Genomic DNA, 19176 nt, shown 5'->3' with positions numbered 1-19176 from the left:
CCCTTTAAGAAGTTAATGACAAATGGAAGACTTTCCAAGGGAATTGTGACTGTTCAGAAGGTCCACATGTCTATTTTTTATGGTGTCACATCTGTGCCTGTGTGTTGCACACCCACCATCAGTTATGGTTGGTAGTGCTGTAAAAAGAACAGCTGCAGAGTTGCACTGTACACTGACACACCTCCTTTTCTCCCTCCCTTTCTTTAGGTTGCCGACAAACTGGTCAGGACTTTTGCAGAGCAGATATTTTACACTGGGTTCATCCACGCTGACCCCCACCCTGGGAATGGTAAGTCCAAGCATTGTGGAAGGCACTGGACCACCAAGACCTCACTGTTCACCTTGTGGTACAAATGCTGCTTTAGGGAAGACATCTGGTTTGACCAGAATTGGTTAACATAACTGATAGCAGAGATTAAAGAGGAGAAAGCTGGCATTTATATAGCACCTTTAACATCCTAAGGTGCTCTACAGGAACACTTTCAAACAAAATTCAATACTGAGCCATGGAAGAAAACATTAGGACAGGTGACCACAAGCTCAGCAAAGATGTAGCATTTGAAAGAAGCTGAGGTAGAGAGGTCTAGGAATGCAATTCCAGAACTATTGCAGCTCAAAATATGGCTGCCAGTGATGGAGTGATTAAAATTGGGGATGCACAAGAGGCCTGAATTAAAGGAACATACATCTTGGAAGGTTGCAGGGCAGTAGGAGGTTATGGAGATTGGGAGAGATTTGAATACGAATTTTAAAATTCAAGGCATTTCTGGACAGGGATGTAGGTTAGCAGGGACAATGAGTAAACAGATTACAGGCACAGGCAGCAGTTTTTTTTAATTCTTTCATGGGACATGGGCATCATTGGCCAGGTCAGCATTTTTATTGCCAATCAGAGCTGGATTTCAAAAGTTCTTGATTCTTTCACAGGATGTGGGCATTGTTGGCTAGGCCAGCATTTATTGCTCATCCCTAATTGCCCTTGAGAAGGTGGTGGTGAGCCACATTCTTGAACTGCTGCAGTCCATGTGGTGTAGGTACATCCACAGTGCTGTTTGGGAGGAAGTTCCAGGATTTTGACCTAGCGACAGTGAAGGGACGGCAATATAGTTCCAAGTCAGGATGGTAAGTGGCTTGGAGGGGAAATTCCAGGTGGTGGTGTTCCCTGTATCTGCTGTCCTTGTCCTTCTAGGTAGTAGAGGTCACAGGTTTGGAAGTGCTGTTGAAGGAGCATTGGTGAGTTGCTGCAGTGCATTTTGTAGATGGCACACAATACTGCCACTATGCATTGGTGGTGGAGGGAGTGGATGTTGGAGGTGATGGATGGGGTGCCAGTCAACCAGGCTGCTTTGTCCTGGATGGTGTCAAGCTTCTTGAGTGTTGTTGGTGCTGCACTCATCCAGGCAAGTGGAGAGTATTCCATCACACTCCTGACTTGTGCCTTTGTAGATGGTGGACCAGCTTTGGGGAGTCAACAGGTGAGTTACTCGCCACAGAATTCCCAGCCTCTGACCTACTCATGTAGCCACAGTGTTTATATGGCTGGTGCAGATCAGTTTCTGGTCAATGGTAACCCCCAGGATGTTGGTAGTGGGGGATTCAGTGATGGTAATACCATCTAATGTGATTATCTTCAGCAGGAGCTCCATAAAGTACTTTTATATTGCACCTTATCGCATCCTGAAGGTGTCATAAAGTGTTTCTCTCACACATTCAATCACTTTAAGTATAGTGATCTGTAAATTTGTAGATAGATGAGGCAGCCACTCTTATGCAGCAAGATTTCTCAAGCAGCAGTCAGGTTAACAACAGTTCATCTCTGTTTTGAGAGGAATGTCAGCCTAGGACACCATGGAGAGCTTCCTTTACAGGATCTTTATCATCCATCTGAATAGGTTGACATGTATATCCTGAGATGTCTAGTGATGGTGTATTGAATATTTTCCCTGTTCCAGCCTCCCTTCTGTCCCATTTAATTCCTTTATCTCCCTGCGAGTCAAATTTATAACTTGTGTTTTCCTCTGTTGTACAGTGTTGGTTAGGAAAGGTCCTAATGGGAAAGCGGAACTGGTGCTCCTAGATCATGGACTGTATGAAAACTTGAATGTAAAGTAAGTGCTTTTCAAAAAAATTTTCTTTCTTGAAAAGTGAGAATTGCTGGCATAAGGTGATGGCAGGCTGCTTTTTTAAACTACTGCAGTCCATCAGATGAAAATACTCCAATATGCTGCTTGGTTGGGACTTGTAATGTAGGAAACGTGGCAGCCAATTTGCACAAAACGAGATCTCACAAACAGCAATGTGATAACCATCTAATCTGTTTTAATTATGTTGATTGAGGGACAAATATTAAACAGGACACTGAGGATAACTCCCATGCTCCTCTTCGAAATAGTGCATGGGATCTTTTACATCCACCTGAGAGAGATCAGATTTCGTTTAAATTTTCATTTGAAAGATGGCACCTTTGACAGTGCTGCCCTCCCTCAGTTGTGTGCTGGGAATGTTAGCCTGGATTTTGTGCTGAAGTCACGAGAATGTTTCCAGGGATGAGGAACTACAGTTTTGTAGATAGATTGGAGAGGTTGGAACCGCTTTCCTTGCAGAAGAGAAGGTTGACGGGCAATTTGACAGAGGTATTCAAAATCATGAGGGGTCTGGACAGAGTAGATAGGGCAAATCTATACCCATTGGTGGAAGGATCGCGAATAAGAAGACACAGGCTTAGGCTAATTAACAAAAGAAGCAATGGAGACCTGAGGGGATATTTTGACACAGCGAGTGGCTGGGATCTGGAGTGTGCTGGAGGCAGGATCAGTTGAGGTATTTAAGAGGGAATTGGATTATTATCTGAAAAGGAGAAATGTGCAGGGTTACAGGGTGAAGGCTTTGGAGAGCTAGTGCAGACATGGCGGACTGAATGTCCTCCTTTTACACCTTAACCAATCTGTGATTATGTGAAGTCCCTGAACTGTGACTTGAACACACTTTTCTGACTCCAATGGCAAGTGTGCTACACACTGAGCCAGTTGGTGGCTAGAGTGTAGAAGTCTCTGTTGCAACCCACCCCTAAGAGAAGCTGAGAGACTTCATCAGTTCCATAGTTTTGACCCTGAGGGAAGGAGTGAGTTCTCGGGCTGGAGGTTTGAATTGTGAGGTTTGATTTAAAATTAATGATGCAGCAAAGAGGTGTGTGTAAAATGGACAGTTCCGGAGCCTGATTTCCCAGTCTACACCATTGGCTGTGTGCCAGAGATCCATCAACAGAATATTTACTCTCCTGTTCTGTGAAGGGACAAGTTTAGATTGTGCTTGTCTTATCTTAGGAGTCTGCTAGGCACTGGCCTTGCTCTCCATGGCTGAGTTATGCCTATGTTTCTGCATGTTTTTATTTTAAGTTACAAATTACTTGAGACAGCCTTGGCAAGAAAGTTAACTGTTTAACTGCTGCAAACAGCACAGCCTCCTGGTCACTGCCATTGCCTCCCAAAGGAAGCTAGCTCTGGGAGATTATGGAAAGTTGGTCTTTGGGGATCTGTATCCTACCAGACGAACTGTTCACTGTTCTTACACTGCATTTCAGCAGACCCAAAATCTGTACTCTGAGCACCATCCAGAATTTCCCTGTTCCGACACTCACAAGTCATGGCTGTGTGTGAGAGATACTGTAGAGCAATTACTGATTCTAGAACCGAGCATTATACAGGAGAGGAGTGGGATAGGGAACACTGGTTCAATCAAAGTGTTTCCTATTGCATAATAGGTCAAGGTATTCAAATAAGAATAATAATGTTGGTTGTAATGTGGATCAGATCCTTGAGTCATGATGGGACCTTGTAGGTCACAGACGAGAATGTAGGTTAATTTCTGTTCCTTCCCCCTTTCAGTTCAGTTGCAGAAAGGGTAATTCTCTGACCTACACAGACCACAGAGGAAGGCAGAGTCATTCCCTGCCCTCCCGTCCCTGAACTCACTTGAATGCCACTAAAAGGAAGAGCCCTTCTTCCTTTCCCTGAAGTTGAGACAAGGTTAAGTCCCCCACCCTTAAACCCCATGTATGACACAGGAATAGAGAGTCAGTGTAACCCACTAACCCAGATCCCAATTATTTAACATGGGGAGACGTACAAGATAATGCATTTGGGGAAAGCAAACACGGTATGTATAAATGGTAGGATACTGAGAACTGTTAAGGAATAGAGAAACTTTGGAGAGCATGTTTACAGATCCCTGAATGTAGCAGGACAGGTGGTGAAGAAGGTATACAGGATACTTCCCTTTATTAGCCACGGCATAGAATATAAGAACAGGGAAGTTATGCTAATACTGTATAAAACACCAGTTATCCCACAGCAGGAGTACTGTATAACGTTCTGATCATTGCATTACGAAAAGGATGTTTCCAGGAATGGAGAATTTTAGCTACAAGGAAAGATTGGATAGGCTGGGGTTGTTTCCTTTGGAACAGAGGCAGAGGGGAGATTCAACTGAAGTGTCAGCTCTGGCTCAGTTTGTAGCACTCTGGTCTCGGAGTCAGAAGGTTGTGAGTTCAAGCTTCACTTCAGGCTTGAGCACAGAAATCAAGGCTGGCACTCCAGTGTGGTACTGAGGAAATGCTGCACTGTTTGTCTCTCAGGTGACGCATTGAAATTTGATCTTAAAAGACAATGGCACTATTTTGAAGAGGAGCAGGGGAGTTTTCCACGGTGCCCTAGCCAATATTTATCTTCCGATCAACATCATAAAGAAACAGAATAGCTGGTCATTATCACATTGCTGTTTGTGAGAGCTTGCTGTGCACAAATTAGCACAGATTTAAAGTGACTGGCAAAGGAACCAGAGGTGATGACAGAAAATCTTTTTACTCAATGAGTAGTTAGGTTTTAATGCATTTCATTGCATTACAACGGTGACTTCAGAAGTACATCAATAGCTATAAAGCATTTTGGGATGTCCTGTGGTCATGAAAGGCGCTATGTAAATGCAACAAAAATAGAAAATGCTGGAAAAACTCAGGTCTAACGGCATCTGTGGAGAGAAAAACAGAGTTAACATTTTGAGTCCGTATGACTTTGTCATCTGAGTTTTTCCAGTGTTTTCTGTTTTTGGTGGCAGAGCAGAAATGCTTATTTAAAAAAAAATACTTGGATATATGAGCTACTTTACCCTCCCTTTGTCCCTGATCTCATGAATGGCAGAGGAAGGGGGAATCATTCTCTATGTCCTAACCCCTTCTCCCACACTGCCCCCCCACCGACACTTCTCTGTTGCCATACCTGCATGTCTTACACAGGTTATGGGTCACATTTGGATACCTGCTAGCAGAAAGTTAATATACAGGCCAGCCTGTAAAATGGAGACCCAGAAAGAGAGGAAGAGGAGAACATACCATATTTGGAATGCAAGTTAAAGGAGAATTGTGCCCTAATTGCCCAGGATTTTTGGGGAGGAGTGGGGGGGGGTGCAGCTTCAAACACGATAGAACCATTGAATAATACAATGCAGAAGGAGGCCATTTGGCCAATTGGGTCTCCACTGACTCTTTCAAAGGGCAATCCTGTTAACTCTATTCCCTGGCTTTTTCCCATATTACTGTAGTTTTTCCCTCCTTCACGTATTTACCCAATTCCCTTTTGAAAGTTATTCCTGAATCAGTGTCCATCACCCAGTCAGGCAGTGCACTCCAAATCCTAACTACTTGTTATCATCTGCTTTCCTTTGCTGTCATTTTAAATCTCTGCAATCTGTTATTGACTTTTCAGCCATTGGAAACAATCTCTCTTTATTTACCTGACCTAAATCATAGAATCATGGAAAGTTTACGGCACGGAAAGAGGCCACCCAGCCTAATCCCACTTTACAGCATTTGGACCGTAGCCCTGCAGGTTACAGCACTGGAGGTGTATATCCAGACACCTTTAAATGAGTTGAGGGTTTCTGCCTCTATTACCCTTTCATGCAGTGAGTTCCAGATCCTCACAACCCTCTGGGTGATAAGATTTTTTCTCATCTCCCCTCTAATCTACACCCCCACCCCGCTAGTCACTGGCCCCTCTGCTAAAGTAATATAGGCCCTTCCCATCCACTATCCAGGGCCCTCTCAATTTTGTACATCTCAATCAAATCTCTCTTCAGCCTCCTGTTCCATGGAGAACAGCCCCAGCCTATCCAATCTTCCCTCACAGCTACAATTTTCCAGTCCTGGCAACATCCTCATAAATCTCCTCTGTACCCTCCCTAATGGAATTACATCCTTTCTGTAATGAGGTGACCAGAACTGCACACAGTACTCAAGTTGTGGCCTAACTAATGTTTTATATAGTGCCAGCATAACCTCCCTGCTCTTATATTCTTTGCCTCAGCTAATAAATGAAAGGATTTATGCCACCTTAACCACTTTATCAACCTGTCCTGTATCTTCAGGAATCTGTGGACATTCACGCCAAGGTCCCTCACTCCCTCTACACCTCTCAGTATTCCGCCATTTATTGTGTAATCCTTTGTTTGACCTCCCCGAATTCATCACCTCACACTTCACTGGGTTGAATTCCATTTGCTACTTTTCTACCCATCTGAGTAGTCCATTGATATCTTCCCATGGTCTACAGCAATCCTCTTGGCTGTCAACTGCATGGCTAATTTTTGTGTTGTCTGCAAACTTCTTGATCATTCCTCTTGCATTTATGTCCAAATCATTACTATACACCACAAAAGGCAGGGTACCTAATACTGAGCCCTCTGGAAACTACCTTCCAGTCACAAAAACATCCATCGACAATTACCCTTTATTTCCTGCCACTGAGCCAGTTTTGTTTCCTGCTTGCTACATTCCCCTGGATCCCATGAACTTTTATTTTTTAACTTGTCTGCCATGTGGCACCATTTCAAAAGCCTTGCTAAAATCCATGTAGATCATATCAACTGCACTACCCTCATCAATCCTCCTTGTTACTTCCTCAAAAAATTCAATCAGATTGGTTAGGCACGACCTTCCTTTAACAAATCCATGCTGAATCCATAAATCCTTTGTGGTTTTAAACATCTCCATCAAATCTTAGAGCAGTGAAGGCCAAGGATGGTAACCCCATCTTCTCCAGTCTATCCATGTAATTGTAATACCTCATTCCTAGAACCCAAAGTGTGGTGCTCAGAATTGGACTTACTGCTCCAGCTGTGGCCGAACTAGTGTTTTACATAGGTTTAACAGCACTCCCTGGCTTCTGCACTCTGTGGCTCAATTTTTAAAGCCCATATCCCATATGCTTTTTTTCATTTGTTCATGGGATGTGGGCATTGTTGGCTGGGCCAGCATTTATTGCCCATCCCCAATTGCCCTTGAGAATTGAGTGGCTTGCTAGGCCATTTCAGAGGGTATTTAAGAGTCAACCACATTGCTGTGAGTCTGGAGTCACATGTAGGTGAGGCAGATTTCCTTCCCTAAAGGACATTAGTGAAGCAGATGGGTTTTTACAACAATCGACAATGGTTTCATGGTCATCATTAGACTTTGAATTCCAAATTTCTATTGAATTCAAATTTCACTATTTGCTGTGGTAGGATTGAAACTCAAGTCACCAGAGCATTACCCTGGGTATCTGGAGTACTAGTTCAGTGACAATACCATTAGGCCACCGCCTCCCCTTTAATGAGGGAGAGATGATGGCATAATGGTATCGTCACTATACTAGTAATCCAGAAGCCCAAGCTAATGCTTTGGGGACATGAGTTCAAACCCATGATGGGATTTGAATTGAATTAATAAAATCTGGAATATAAAGTTAGTTTCATGGTACTATCATTGATTATCATAAAAACCCATCTGGTTCACTAATGTCCTTTAGGGAAGAAAATCTGCTGCTCTGGCCAACTCCAGATCCACAGCAATGTCTTAACTGCCCTCTGCAATGGCCTAGCAGGCCACTCAGTTCAAGAGTAATTAGGGATGCTGGCCTTGCCAGAGATGGCCACATCCCATAAAATAAAGAGAACTATTTTGTTAACCTGTCCTGCCACCTCACAAAAGATATGTCTCTGTTCTTGAACCCATCTAAAATTGTATAACTTCATACTTGTTGTGTTGAGTGTCATTTGTCTCCTTTCCACTAAGAATATTTTAAAAATTCATCCACGGGGCTTGGCTGGCTGGGCCAGCATTTATTGCCCATCACTAGTTGCCCTTGAGAAGGTGGTGGTGAGCTGCCTTTTTGAACCGTTGCAGTCCATGTGATGTACCATAGTGCTGTTAGGGAGTTCCAGGATTTTGACCCAGTGACAGTGAAGGAATGGTAATATATTTCTAAGTCAGGATGGTGAGTGGCTTGGAGGGGAACTTCCAGGTGGTGGTGTTCCCATCTATCTGCTACCCTTTTAGATGGTACTGGTCATGGGTTTGGAAGATGCTGTCGAAGGAGCCTTGGTGAATTCCTGCAATGCATCTTGTAGATGGTATACACTTCTGTCACTGTGCGTCGGTGGTGGAGGGAGTGAATGTTTGTGGATGTGGTGCCAATCAGGCGGGCTGCTTTGTCCTGGATGGTGTCAAGTTTCTTGAGTGTTGTGGGAGCTGCACTCATCCAAGCAAGTGGAGAGTATTCCATCACACTCCTGACCTGTGCCTTGTAGATAGTGGACAGGCTTTGGGGAGTCAGGAGGTGAGTTACTCGTCGCATGATTCCTAGCCTCTGACCTGCTCTTGTAGCCACAGTATTTATATGGCTAGACCAGTTCAGTTTCTGGTCAATGGTAACCCCCAGGATGTTGATAGTGGGGGATTCAGCAATGGTAATGCCATTGAACATCAAGGGACGATGGTTGGATTTTCTCTTGCTTGACCAGCATCTCCCTAATTTTACCCCAAGTCTCTTAGCAACTTAGGTAGCATCCCATCCAGACCGGAATATGGATCTGTTCAATTGTAGTTGATCTCTGTTTTAATCTCCAATCTGTACTGCGTTAGCAGAACCAGCAGCTGGGGCCCTACAATTGGCCTTTGCATTCTTGGGCTAAGGATTTCATGTTGCTAATCACTGTGCAGGAGTTGGGGAGGTTATATCTGTGTGGGTGCGTGTGTATACAGGCATGTTGGTACAAGTGTTTGTGCATGCATGAGCACATGGAAGTATGAGTGTGTGTATGATTGGATAGACATGTCCTCAGCTGCTAACACTTTGAGAACATGCTGCCTGTTCAGTGTATTTTTTCCCACCCAAATATCTTTTTTTGGGTTAGAGTTGTTCAAGGCATCACTGGTAAGACAAACATTTATTACCGATTTCTAGTCACTCTGGAGGTGGTGGTGAGCTGTCTTCTTGAACCACTGCAGTCTGTGTAGTGAAGGTATGAAATTCCAGGATTTTAACCGAGGAATGATGTAGGAACAGTGATATTCGTTTGAATTGGAGTGAGTCCTGGAGCTGATGGTGTTGCCACCACTTTGCTGCTCTTGTCCTTCACGGTGGCAGAGATTGTGGGGGAGGGAGGTACAGTAGACATGCGACTGAAAAATCCCTGATCCTTCAGACCAGATCCTGTGTCTAACAGACATTGTACTTACTCTTAGGGACCGGATTAATCTCTGCAAACTCTGGCGTTCCATCATCCTCCTCAATGATCCTGCTATGAAGAAATTCGCCAATGAGCTAGGTGTCAAAGGTGAGGGACCTGATTAACTCCTTGCATTTGTAGGCGAGCTTTTTCTATCCATAGAGATCTGCCATTAAATATTATTTACAAATACGAGAAGTCGTAATTGGATCGTAAGAATAGCTCCTTAGTATATCAACATGATGCTTAACCTCATGTACTGTCTGTGGTAAGGTTAATTCATAAACATCTTTCTCCATTCTGTACCTGTCCTGGGAGTGTTTAATGGGACAGTGTAAAGGGACCATGTACTGTTTCTCTCTCTCCCCCCCGCCCACTCTACCTGCACCTCATGTCTGAATTCCATTCCTGTCCACTAGGCAACCAGTCAATTTCACCAGGTTTGGGTGGGAATTGGGGCCGAATATGTGAATGAAGCCAGGGAGTTAAGATATCTGCAGGCCTCATCATGCTCAGCAGGCTGCACAATATGGGGGCAATTAGTTTATGAATTGTACCTAACGGAGAACATTTTTTTGAATAATGATGTGCTCTTATTGTAACAAAGTGCAACAAGTCAGTTAAATTGATCAGGTATATAAATAAGAATAACAGATATTGTTTTAGTACATTGTACTTGTAGGTTGGGATAGCAAAAGGGTCGAAAAAAGAATGGAATTCCCAAGCAGTATGTTTGTACAGTGTAAGAGGAACTGCCACCAGCTGCTTAGGAATAAATTGGGTGCGTGAGCACCTTGGGACTGGAATTAAGAGTTTTAAGGTGCATATAAAAAAAAAAGTCTGTATAAACTGAGAGGCACCAGCTGTGGGCTGCTATGTTGAATATCCTCCTGACACTACTCATCACTTGGGAATGAGGTAAAGGATGGGTTTTGTGCCTTTGTAGCTGCGCATAACAATTTGGAGGCTGGGGAAGGAATGTTCTTGGGCAAAGCTCCTTGGTGATGCTGTAATTGGTCAGCATTTGGTCAGTCTCTGCCTCATAAGGCATCATGTTTCTATAGACCTTTCATCTTGCTCTGAAGTTCTTCCTTCCTTCCATTCCCCTCCCCTGCAGATTACTTCCTATTCTGTGAGATCCTGATGCAACGGCCAATCAACATGCGGGAGACAGCCTTTCAGCTGGCTAATATCCTGACAGGGGAGGAGAGGGCCTACATGCAGGACATGGCCAGCAACCACTTTGACAGGATTATCCAGGTGCTGAAGGATCTGCCGCGGCCCATGCTGCTCGTCTTCCGGAACATCAACACTGTCCGCTGCATTAATGTCATTCTGGGCTCGCCTGTTGACCGATATGTCCTGATGGCTAGAAGGTAAATCGATTAAAGTTGACTTTCCTCAAGCAGCCTGCTTTTTTCCCCATTTCCAATGTAGATTTCACCCACCAGACAAAATAGTTACCCTGTATCTAATCTTATTAAAAACAATTTAAACATTTCAACTTTCTCAACTCAAAGAAATACAGGAAAAGTTTATGCAATCTGCCCTCATAATTTAATTCCTTAAGCACTGATATCATTACCACTGTGAGACAAAGGGCTAAGGAGAGTAGAGCTTAGAGTCTGATAGTGCACTGGTCTCATGAGTTATGCAGTCTGGAGCCAGTGGGTCTGATATTCGCAGGCACTTGAGTGATACATCCTTTGCAACTGAACTATCATTGGTCTGTTTATTTTGTTCTTTTCAAATCCTTGACTGTAATTGAACTCTAAGCATGCTGGCCTGCCCCCTCTGTTTTTCAAGGCTAACTTTTTTGCTAATCTTAACTTTTGAAAGAAGCGGTGTTGGAGATGTTAGACCTTGGAGTAGTGGATTTTTTTTTCACCTGTCCTATTTTAAAAGTGCTTTGCAGGCAAAGTTAAAATTATCACAAGTGGCTCCCAGTAGTCCAGTTGGTACCCATTGCCTGTAATGTTGACCTGATGAAGATCAATTACCTGGTTATTGCTGGTTCTGAGAGTTTCTATTCAGTTTATAAATTACCTTGTTCTTTAGCAGAAAACTAAGAGCAGGCAATGTTTGCTAGTGATGCTTTGAAGTGCACGGTCTACATTCAGCACACTGCATATTTCAGCTTCTAGCTAAGCAGTAACCCAATTCCCAGCTCCATGAAAACTGAGGCAGCATTCGCTGACTTTTAACTTGCCAAGGAAATAAGTAAATTCAGAACAGCTGTCGGGAAATGTCATAGCTAGTGTATCTACCAAAGTTACAGAGGCTGGAACATGATTAGATATCATGGTGGATTTAGTGTGCCGGAGGGATGGGCATTGATGAGCAGAATGGACTTCTTTAGGAATATATCAGTTTTGCATTATAACAGGTACAGTGGTTGCTTTCGGGCTTATTTTCAATAATAGCAAATTGGGAAGACGATTACTGTAAGAAACATTAGAATAACTTACACTGGTGCTAACAGACTTTCCACAGCCTGAGGTAGGCTGCACTTGGCCTTCCTTAAATAACACGAATCCATGTGGATCTTACAGATAGGAGACGTGCTCTGTGCAGGTTCACTCTCTATCAGTATTCTGTAGAAGTGTTTGTTGACAGGCAGCAACATCCCTGGCATGAATGTGAACTCTGGTCAAAGCCTAGTGATGCTGCTTGTCATAACCCATAACCCCAGCTACAAAGGACACCTCTGCAGTGCTTTATGGCACAGAATATGGAATCTACTATTGGGCATGGCATGGGGCTATGTCTAGCTGCAAGAGATTAGCTTCCATCAATGTGTACCAAGCCTGGATTCCTTATTTAGGGGTTTTTGTATTTCTGAACTGTGGTCCAGGTCAGTAATCCACTCGCATTCAGATCAAGCTCAGACATCCTTGCTATTTGGAGCATGTCAAAAACTACTAACCCGTATCTCTCTTTCCTTGCAGTGCAGTTCGAGCACAAAGTCTGTTAACAAATAAACACAGCAGGGGATTTTGGACAGTGGGTGCTTTCAAGTGGATGAAGATAAAGTGGGCCAGCCTCCAATTTGAGATCAGTCTCCGGTAAGCCAGGAGAATTCTAGCAAAGCAGTTGTGCCTGGAAGAGATTTTTATAAAGACTCTGAGGTATGGGTCCCAAAACCTCAGCTGAGTGTCAGCCTACTTTAATCACTGGAACATTTACCCAATCCACCCAAATGCACTTCCATTATAGAAATTTGGCTGGTAGAAAATCAAACCACTCCTGTCCCTAAACCTTGCCCTCCACTTCCATGATTAGAGATAATTTGCTGGAGACAATGCCCTCAAAGGATTGGAATACCAGTACCTGTCTGAAATTGTCAATGGAGTTAAATATTGTGGTACCTTTGTAACGGTATTCTGTTTATCCCCAGGTCTGAAAGCCTGATGATGAAGATAGTCTCCATCCTTATACGATTGTTTGTTTACTTTGGCCTGATAGCACCGGATGAAGAACTGTGCAGTTACCTGGAGTAGTAGCGTGCTGGGCTGTCGCTCAGAAACTTCTGACAGATGTGAAAATCCAATGGACCTGTTTTTGGAAATCTTGGTCCCTTTTTACCTCACAAAGCAGAACAGAGTTGGACTGTCTTGGCCACCAAACCAAGCTGCTGTGATCCTTTTACAAGGCTCAAGGTTAAATAGAAGGGCCAAAAGGATCCGAATTCTCATTCCTCAGATGGCACTGTTCCTGTAAACATATCACTGCAGACCGTCCTGAGCCTAAACCAGTTCAGTTAAACCAGCAGACAGGCATTTACTCACCTTGTACCATAGGGCTGAGAAATTCAGTGTTGTTTCTCCACGGTAAGATTAATGGGCAGTTTCCTTGAGCCAAAGGCCATAAATCACATGATGAAATACATCGGTCAGAAGTTTGTCAATGTGCTTTTCAGATGAAAATTTTATCTCTTGGTATTGAAACTCTCATCTCTGCCTCTCCCAGTCCCATGATAGAATTTCTACTCTATTTGTGAGAAAAGTCATGAATTAGATAAAGCCCATTGAATCTCACCTCTCTGACCTATTAACTCTCTCATCATCATGGTACTTAACTGTATTTTGAATAACTTTTTATTGCTGACATTTCAAGTAAAGATGTTTTTTCCTAATATTCCATTCTACTTATTTCCTTGGTGCCACCGTCTTGACTATTTTGTTTCAGTTTGCCCAGTCCAGGCGAGGTGTGGAGTCCTCATCAGGCATTTCCTCTTCATCCATCTTTCAAATGAGATGTTAAATCGAGGCCCTGGCTTTCCTCTCTCATGGCACCATTTCAGAGAAGAGCAGGGGAGCTCTCTCTCGTGTCTTGGCCAATCTTTTTCCCCTTCAACAGTATCACTAGAAACAGATTGCTGTCTGTGTTCAAATTGGCTGCCTTGTTTAATCATGACCACAGTGACTAGGCTTCACAGGAACCTCATTGTCTGTAAAACACCTTATAATGTCCTGAGATCATGGAAGGGGCTACAGCAATGCAAGTCTTTCATTCTTACAGGCATAAGAGAACTCAGGATAATTCTGTTCAGTGTAAACAGATTTGATTCAGAAGTCAGCATTTTCACCAATAATACTTTTACATTAAAGTCCTGGAACCATCAGTTCTCTGTAGGAGGGTGGGTTAAATGGCGCTGCACTGTCTCACCTCAATTCTTCATTATTTTTCAGTTGGATCATGCTTAACTCCCATTTTCTTTCCTATCAGTCTATCTATCAGTATCAGCCATGGTTCTCACCTTGGAAATCAGAAGGATGTACATACCAGTGCAGTACTGAAGCAGTGCTGCAATCCTTAAGCTGAGACTGAAACTCCCATCTGCCCACTTGGATTTATTTATCCCTCAGCCAGCAGATCTGCTTATCAGATTGCAGTAAAGGACTTTGGGATCTCCTCCTTACTAAATGCAACTCGAGAGCGCGTTCCAACATTTCAGCCCAGACCTTCCAACCATGCCTTATAAAAGGAATTCTTGATACCGGCTGGAGAACTAGAGATTTAGCTCTGCACCTTTTTGTCAATTTTTTTTTAAAAAATGCTTTTTCAGTGAAGGAAACAAGAAAAGGTTTTTTCCAAATCAGGTGGAACTCCGAGCTGAAATTAAGATCAGCAATATCTGCTGCAAACAGACTGGCAGCTGATTATTATAATCCAAAATCACCTCTCCATGGTGTACATTTGGTGTAGAAAAGCAAACTCACTGCTTTTGTAAGAGGAATTTCTCCTTATTCCTGGTAGTTTAGCTGCTAATCCTTTGATTTTTATAAGATATTCCCCATCTGGAGAGTATGAACAGGCAAGGAGAAGTTAAAAAATGGGACAGATTAAAAAACAAATCTTTTTACCCTATTTGCATTACAAAATATTTAAGTATGAAAAACAGACAATACATTCAAATGAATCCATATAAACAAATCAAAAACTAAAAATCTGCCTCAGGCCTTTTGCACTGCTGTGCTCAGTCACAATGTCCATTGGCCCTCAGCTTTACCCCTCATTTCTGTCTGCACTGAGATGAGCTTTAAAAAAAAACACTAGACCATCATGAGGGTTAAAGGTCGTCTGGCTTTTCGTCCAATCTGCATTAGAAATGGGCAGTAACTCGATCAATCTCCAGCACATCTTCCAAAATCTGGAAAAAAAAGTTTTCAAAACGTCACAACACAGCCTTATCCAGGGAGGGTGCAGCAGGGTCCTAGAGACCAGGAGGGCCCCAGCCTGTTGAGTTGTCTGTTATCAGACTGGGTTAAGAGAATTGTTCTCAGCACGACTGGAATAGGGAACAGGGGAGGTATTAATTAACCAGAGTTCCTACTCCTGATCTCCAGAAAGGGATGTGGGCATCAGGTGTGGACAGGATCAGGTTTGGCTGTGACCATCTCTGCAACCAAAAAATGGCTGTTGAAACTCAGTGCTGTGACTCTCAGTCCAGTAACTGACCAAATAGATGAGTTGCAGTAGCAATGGAGACATTATAATTGGCTTCTGACACCCAGTCGCCATTCAGTGTTTCTGCTGTAAGTCTGTGTAATGACTTTAATCATGTGATACCCTCCTCAGTAACTAGGATCACAAAGGGATAAGGGTTCTTGTTCTGTATCAGAAGATGGCTTGTACCTGTGGATCAGTACCACCGAATTAGTCAGCATCTTCAGTTGGGGATGGGGAAGATGGACAAAGGTGTCAAGAATAGAGGAAGGAAAAAACAATGCAGAACATTACAAAAGGGCATCCAGCTCTTTGTTAATTCCAAAGAAATGGCAGCTAGACAGATAGTTTGAAAGACAAGGTTCATATATTAGTGATATTAAAATGTGATCTGCTGTTAAAACAGGTGCAATATTTAACCCCTAACACAGGCAGTATTAGCCAAATGCCATTACCACGCACAGTATTAAGCCTGGCCAGCCCTTTTAATCCTGACAATCTCAATCCAGAAGTAACTACAAAAATCAGTTCAGTCTGTTAAGCTGGTGCTCGCCATTTACTCACCATATCTGGTGTTGTGCCAATTTTCTTGGCCAGCTCACTGCGCTCCATGGTGCTGAGGTACAAAAATTTATTGAGCAGCTCACCATCCAGAATGTTCCGCACTGCATTCTGCAGAGCCCGTCGATCGCAGTGCAACATCCTGCAGCACCAAAGAGGAGAGAAAAGCACATCATCTCATGCAGCACTCAATGTGCAGCATTCTTACCACAAAGTCAAAAGATCGGGGGTTCAAGTCTTGCTCCAGTGCATAACCCAGGTTGGCACTTCACTGCAGTCCTGTTTGCCCTCTCAGGTGGGCATTAAAAAGTCCCTTGGCATTCAAGGAAGTTCTCCCCATGTCCTTGTCAACACACCCCTCAATCACTATCAATAAAACAGATTATCTGGTCATTTATCACAATGCTATTGTGGGAGCTTGCTTTTTGTCAAATGGCAGCCAATTGTCTATCTTAAAAGTACACTTCAAAAGCACTTAATCGACTTTGAAGCACTTTGGGACATCCTGAAGACGTGCGAGGCACTATAGAAATGCAAGTTCTTCATTTACTTTAAATTTCCTAACTTATGACTGTCCTTTGGTGTTTTAACTGTTTACCACAGTGAATCACCACTTGTTTGGATTCAGTGTCACAGAACTTGCTTGAACTCAACAACAAAGCAAGATTTTTAAAAATATGAAGCTAAGGACACTAATAAATGTAGAAAGAGGTGTCACAATGAAAAGGTACCATGGAGAGAGACATCAGGAAGGGTGAACAAAGCTTGACAAGTAGATAGGTTTTGAATCAGATTTTAAAGCTGGGGTAGTCACGGGGCTGATTGAGGCAATGGAGACATGGAGCTGGGTGTCATCGGTGCATCTCATGCCTGCAGTTAATGACACCAAGAAGCAGCGCATACAGGAGGAACGGATGTGCTAAGAGATGGACTTCTGGAGGTGACTGATAAAAGAAGAAAAAAGAGTGAATGAAATCTACTTTACTAGGTGGTACAGATCAATATAAACTCGTGTGGGTTATCAAATCATACGTTCATTGTGAGATCGAGGCTAACACGTGGTTTATATTAAAAGAAAGATTTGTGTTTACATGATACCTTTCAGAACCTTAGGATGTCCCAAAGCTCTTTATAGCCAATAAAGTACTTTTGAAGTGTGGTCACTGTTATAACATAGGAAACGTGGCAACCAATTTGCACACAGCAAGCTCCCACAACAATTTAATACTGACCAGATTTTTTTTTTATATAAGTGAAGTTGATTGAAGGGTAAATATTGGCCAGGGCAACATTGGTGGTTGGGATTTCATATAGGGCATTGCTAAGTTCGCAGGAGATAACAGGTCAAGACAATTTAAAAAACAAAATGTTTGTGTAATAACTATAGCTAGTTGGAGCCAACATGTCTATGTTTCAGCTGTTATTAATCTATTAAAGTGTGATGTTTATGACTATGCAAAATTGTGTTATCTTATGCAAAAACAACCATTCCAGTGAAAATGGAATGTACATGGTGCAATATCACCATCTGCTGGTGGAGTTTAGAATCAGTTGGTTCAGAGCAAGTTGTCCCCCCTTCAGGACATAAACGAGTTTGCTCCTAGTAATTCTTCAATATTTCAGGCTGAGAATTCATCATGATTGATTTGTAGACTCTCATAGATATCCTACTTACAGTAAACATAGAGATGTGCAACTTATTGTACTTTGTCTATTAATAAACCCAACTAACTGATTTATCTCAGGTCAAAACTGACAACATCGTTTATTTACTCAGATGGTCTAACATTTATAATTCTGCAGATTGCCAGGTTAGTGTCAATTTCATTTAGATAGACCATAAGAACGGCCAGTAATGTGGCTAACTGATTTGGCAAAATAAAAAATTGAGCTTTTTCCTTGTTATAACTCATACTGAACCTGGGAGTGTTTGATGGGGACAGTGTAGAGGGAGCTTTACTCTGTATCTAACTCCCGTGCTGTACCTGCCCTGGGAGCGTTTGATGGGGACAGTGTAGAGGGAGCTTTACTCTGTATCTAACCCTGTGCTGTGCCTGTCCTGGGAGTGTTTGATGGGGACAGTGTAGAGGGAGCTTTACTCTGTATCTAACTCCCGTGCTGTACCTGTCCTGGGAGTGTTTGATGGGGACAGTGTAGAGGGAGCTTTACTCTTTATCTAACCCCATGCTGTACCTGCCCTGGGAGTGTTTGATGGGGACAGTGTAGAGGGAGCTTTACTCTGTATCTAACTCCCGTGCTGTACCTGCCCTGGGAGCGTTTGATGGGGACAGTGTAGAGGGAGCTTTACTCTGTATCTAACCCTGTGCTGTGCCTGTCCTGGGAGTGTTTGATGGGGACAGTGTAGAGGGAGCTTTACTCTGTATCTAACTCCCGTGCTGTACCTGTCCTGGGAGTGTTTGATGGGGACAGTGTAGAGGGAGCTTTACTCTTTATCTAACCCCATGCTGTACCTGCCCTGGGAGTGTTTGATGGGGACAGTGTAGAGGGAGCTTTACTCGGTATCTAACCCCGTGCTGTACCTGTCCTGGGAGTGTTTGATGGGGACAGTGTAGAGGGAGCTTTACTCTTTATCTAACCCCATGCTGTACCTGCCCTGGGAGTGTTTGATGGGGACAGTGTAGAGGGAGCTTTACTCGGTATCTAACTCCCGTGCTGTACCTGTCCTGGGAGTGTTTGATGGGGACAGTGTAGAGGGAGCTTTACTCTGTATCTAACTCCCGTGCTGTACCTGTCCTGGGAGTGTTTGATGGGGACAGTGTAGAGGGAGCTTTACTCTGTATCTAACTCCCGTGCTGTACCTGTCCTGGGAGTGTTTGATGGGGACAGTATAGAGAGAGCTTTACTCTGTATCTAACCCCGTGCTGTACCTGTCCTGGGAGTGTTTGATGGGGACAGTGTAGAGGGAGCTTTACTCTGTATCTAACCCCGTGCTGTACCTGTCCTGGGAGTGTTTGAGGGGGACGGTGTAGAGGGAGCTTTACTCTGTATCTAACCCCGTGCTGTACCTGTCCTGGGAGTGTTTGATGGGTACAGTGTAGAGGGAGCTTTACTCTGTATCTAACCCCATGCTGTACCTGCCCTGGGAGTGTTTGATGGGGACAGTGT

At 43.3% G+C, this 19176-nt stretch overlaps 2 protein-coding genes across 5 annotated transcripts in view; one reads left to right on the top strand and one right to left on the bottom strand.

Annotated features, from left to right (window-relative positions):
- adck5 (aarF domain containing kinase 5) overlaps positions 1–14583 on the top strand; it is an 80098-nt gene extending 65515 nt beyond the window's left edge. For 3 of the 4 annotated variants that reach the window (XM_078536212.1, XM_078536211.1, XM_078536213.1), the window contains 6 exons: positions 208–289; positions 2030–2108; positions 9557–9648; positions 10658–10916; positions 12489–12605; positions 12938–14583. In XM_078536212.1, coding sequence (XP_078392338.1) covers positions 208–289; positions 2030–2108; positions 9557–9648; positions 10658–10916; positions 12489–12605; positions 12938–13040 — 732 coding nt within the window. In that variant the 3' untranslated portion in view covers positions 13041–14583. Of the gene's footprint in view, positions 1–207; positions 290–2029; positions 2109–9556; positions 9649–10657; positions 10917–12488; positions 12669–12937 lie in introns of all 4 variants that reach the window. The other variant, XR_013575002.1, reaches the window with a different exon arrangement.
- Positions 14584–14885: 302 nt separating this feature from the next.
- cpsf1 (cleavage and polyadenylation specific factor 1) overlaps positions 14886–19176 on the bottom strand; it is a 114467-nt gene continuing 110176 nt past the window's right edge. Inside the window, exons 38-39 of the mRNA XM_078536209.1 lie at positions 16054–16192; positions 14886–15193 (exon numbers count right to left, since the gene is read on the bottom strand). Of these exons, the coding sequence (XP_078392335.1) occupies positions 15146–15193; positions 16054–16192 (187 nt within the window). The 3' untranslated portion in view covers positions 14886–15145. The remainder of the gene's footprint in view (positions 15194–16053; positions 16193–19176) is intronic.

Source organism: Cetorhinus maximus, chromosome 3 (assembly GCF_964194155.1).
Source record: "Cetorhinus maximus chromosome 3, sCetMax3.hap1.1, whole genome shotgun sequence".
NCBI lineage: Eukaryota > Metazoa > Chordata > Chondrichthyes > Lamniformes > Cetorhinidae > Cetorhinus > Cetorhinus maximus.
This window is presented reverse-complemented; position numbering and strand designations above follow the sequence as displayed.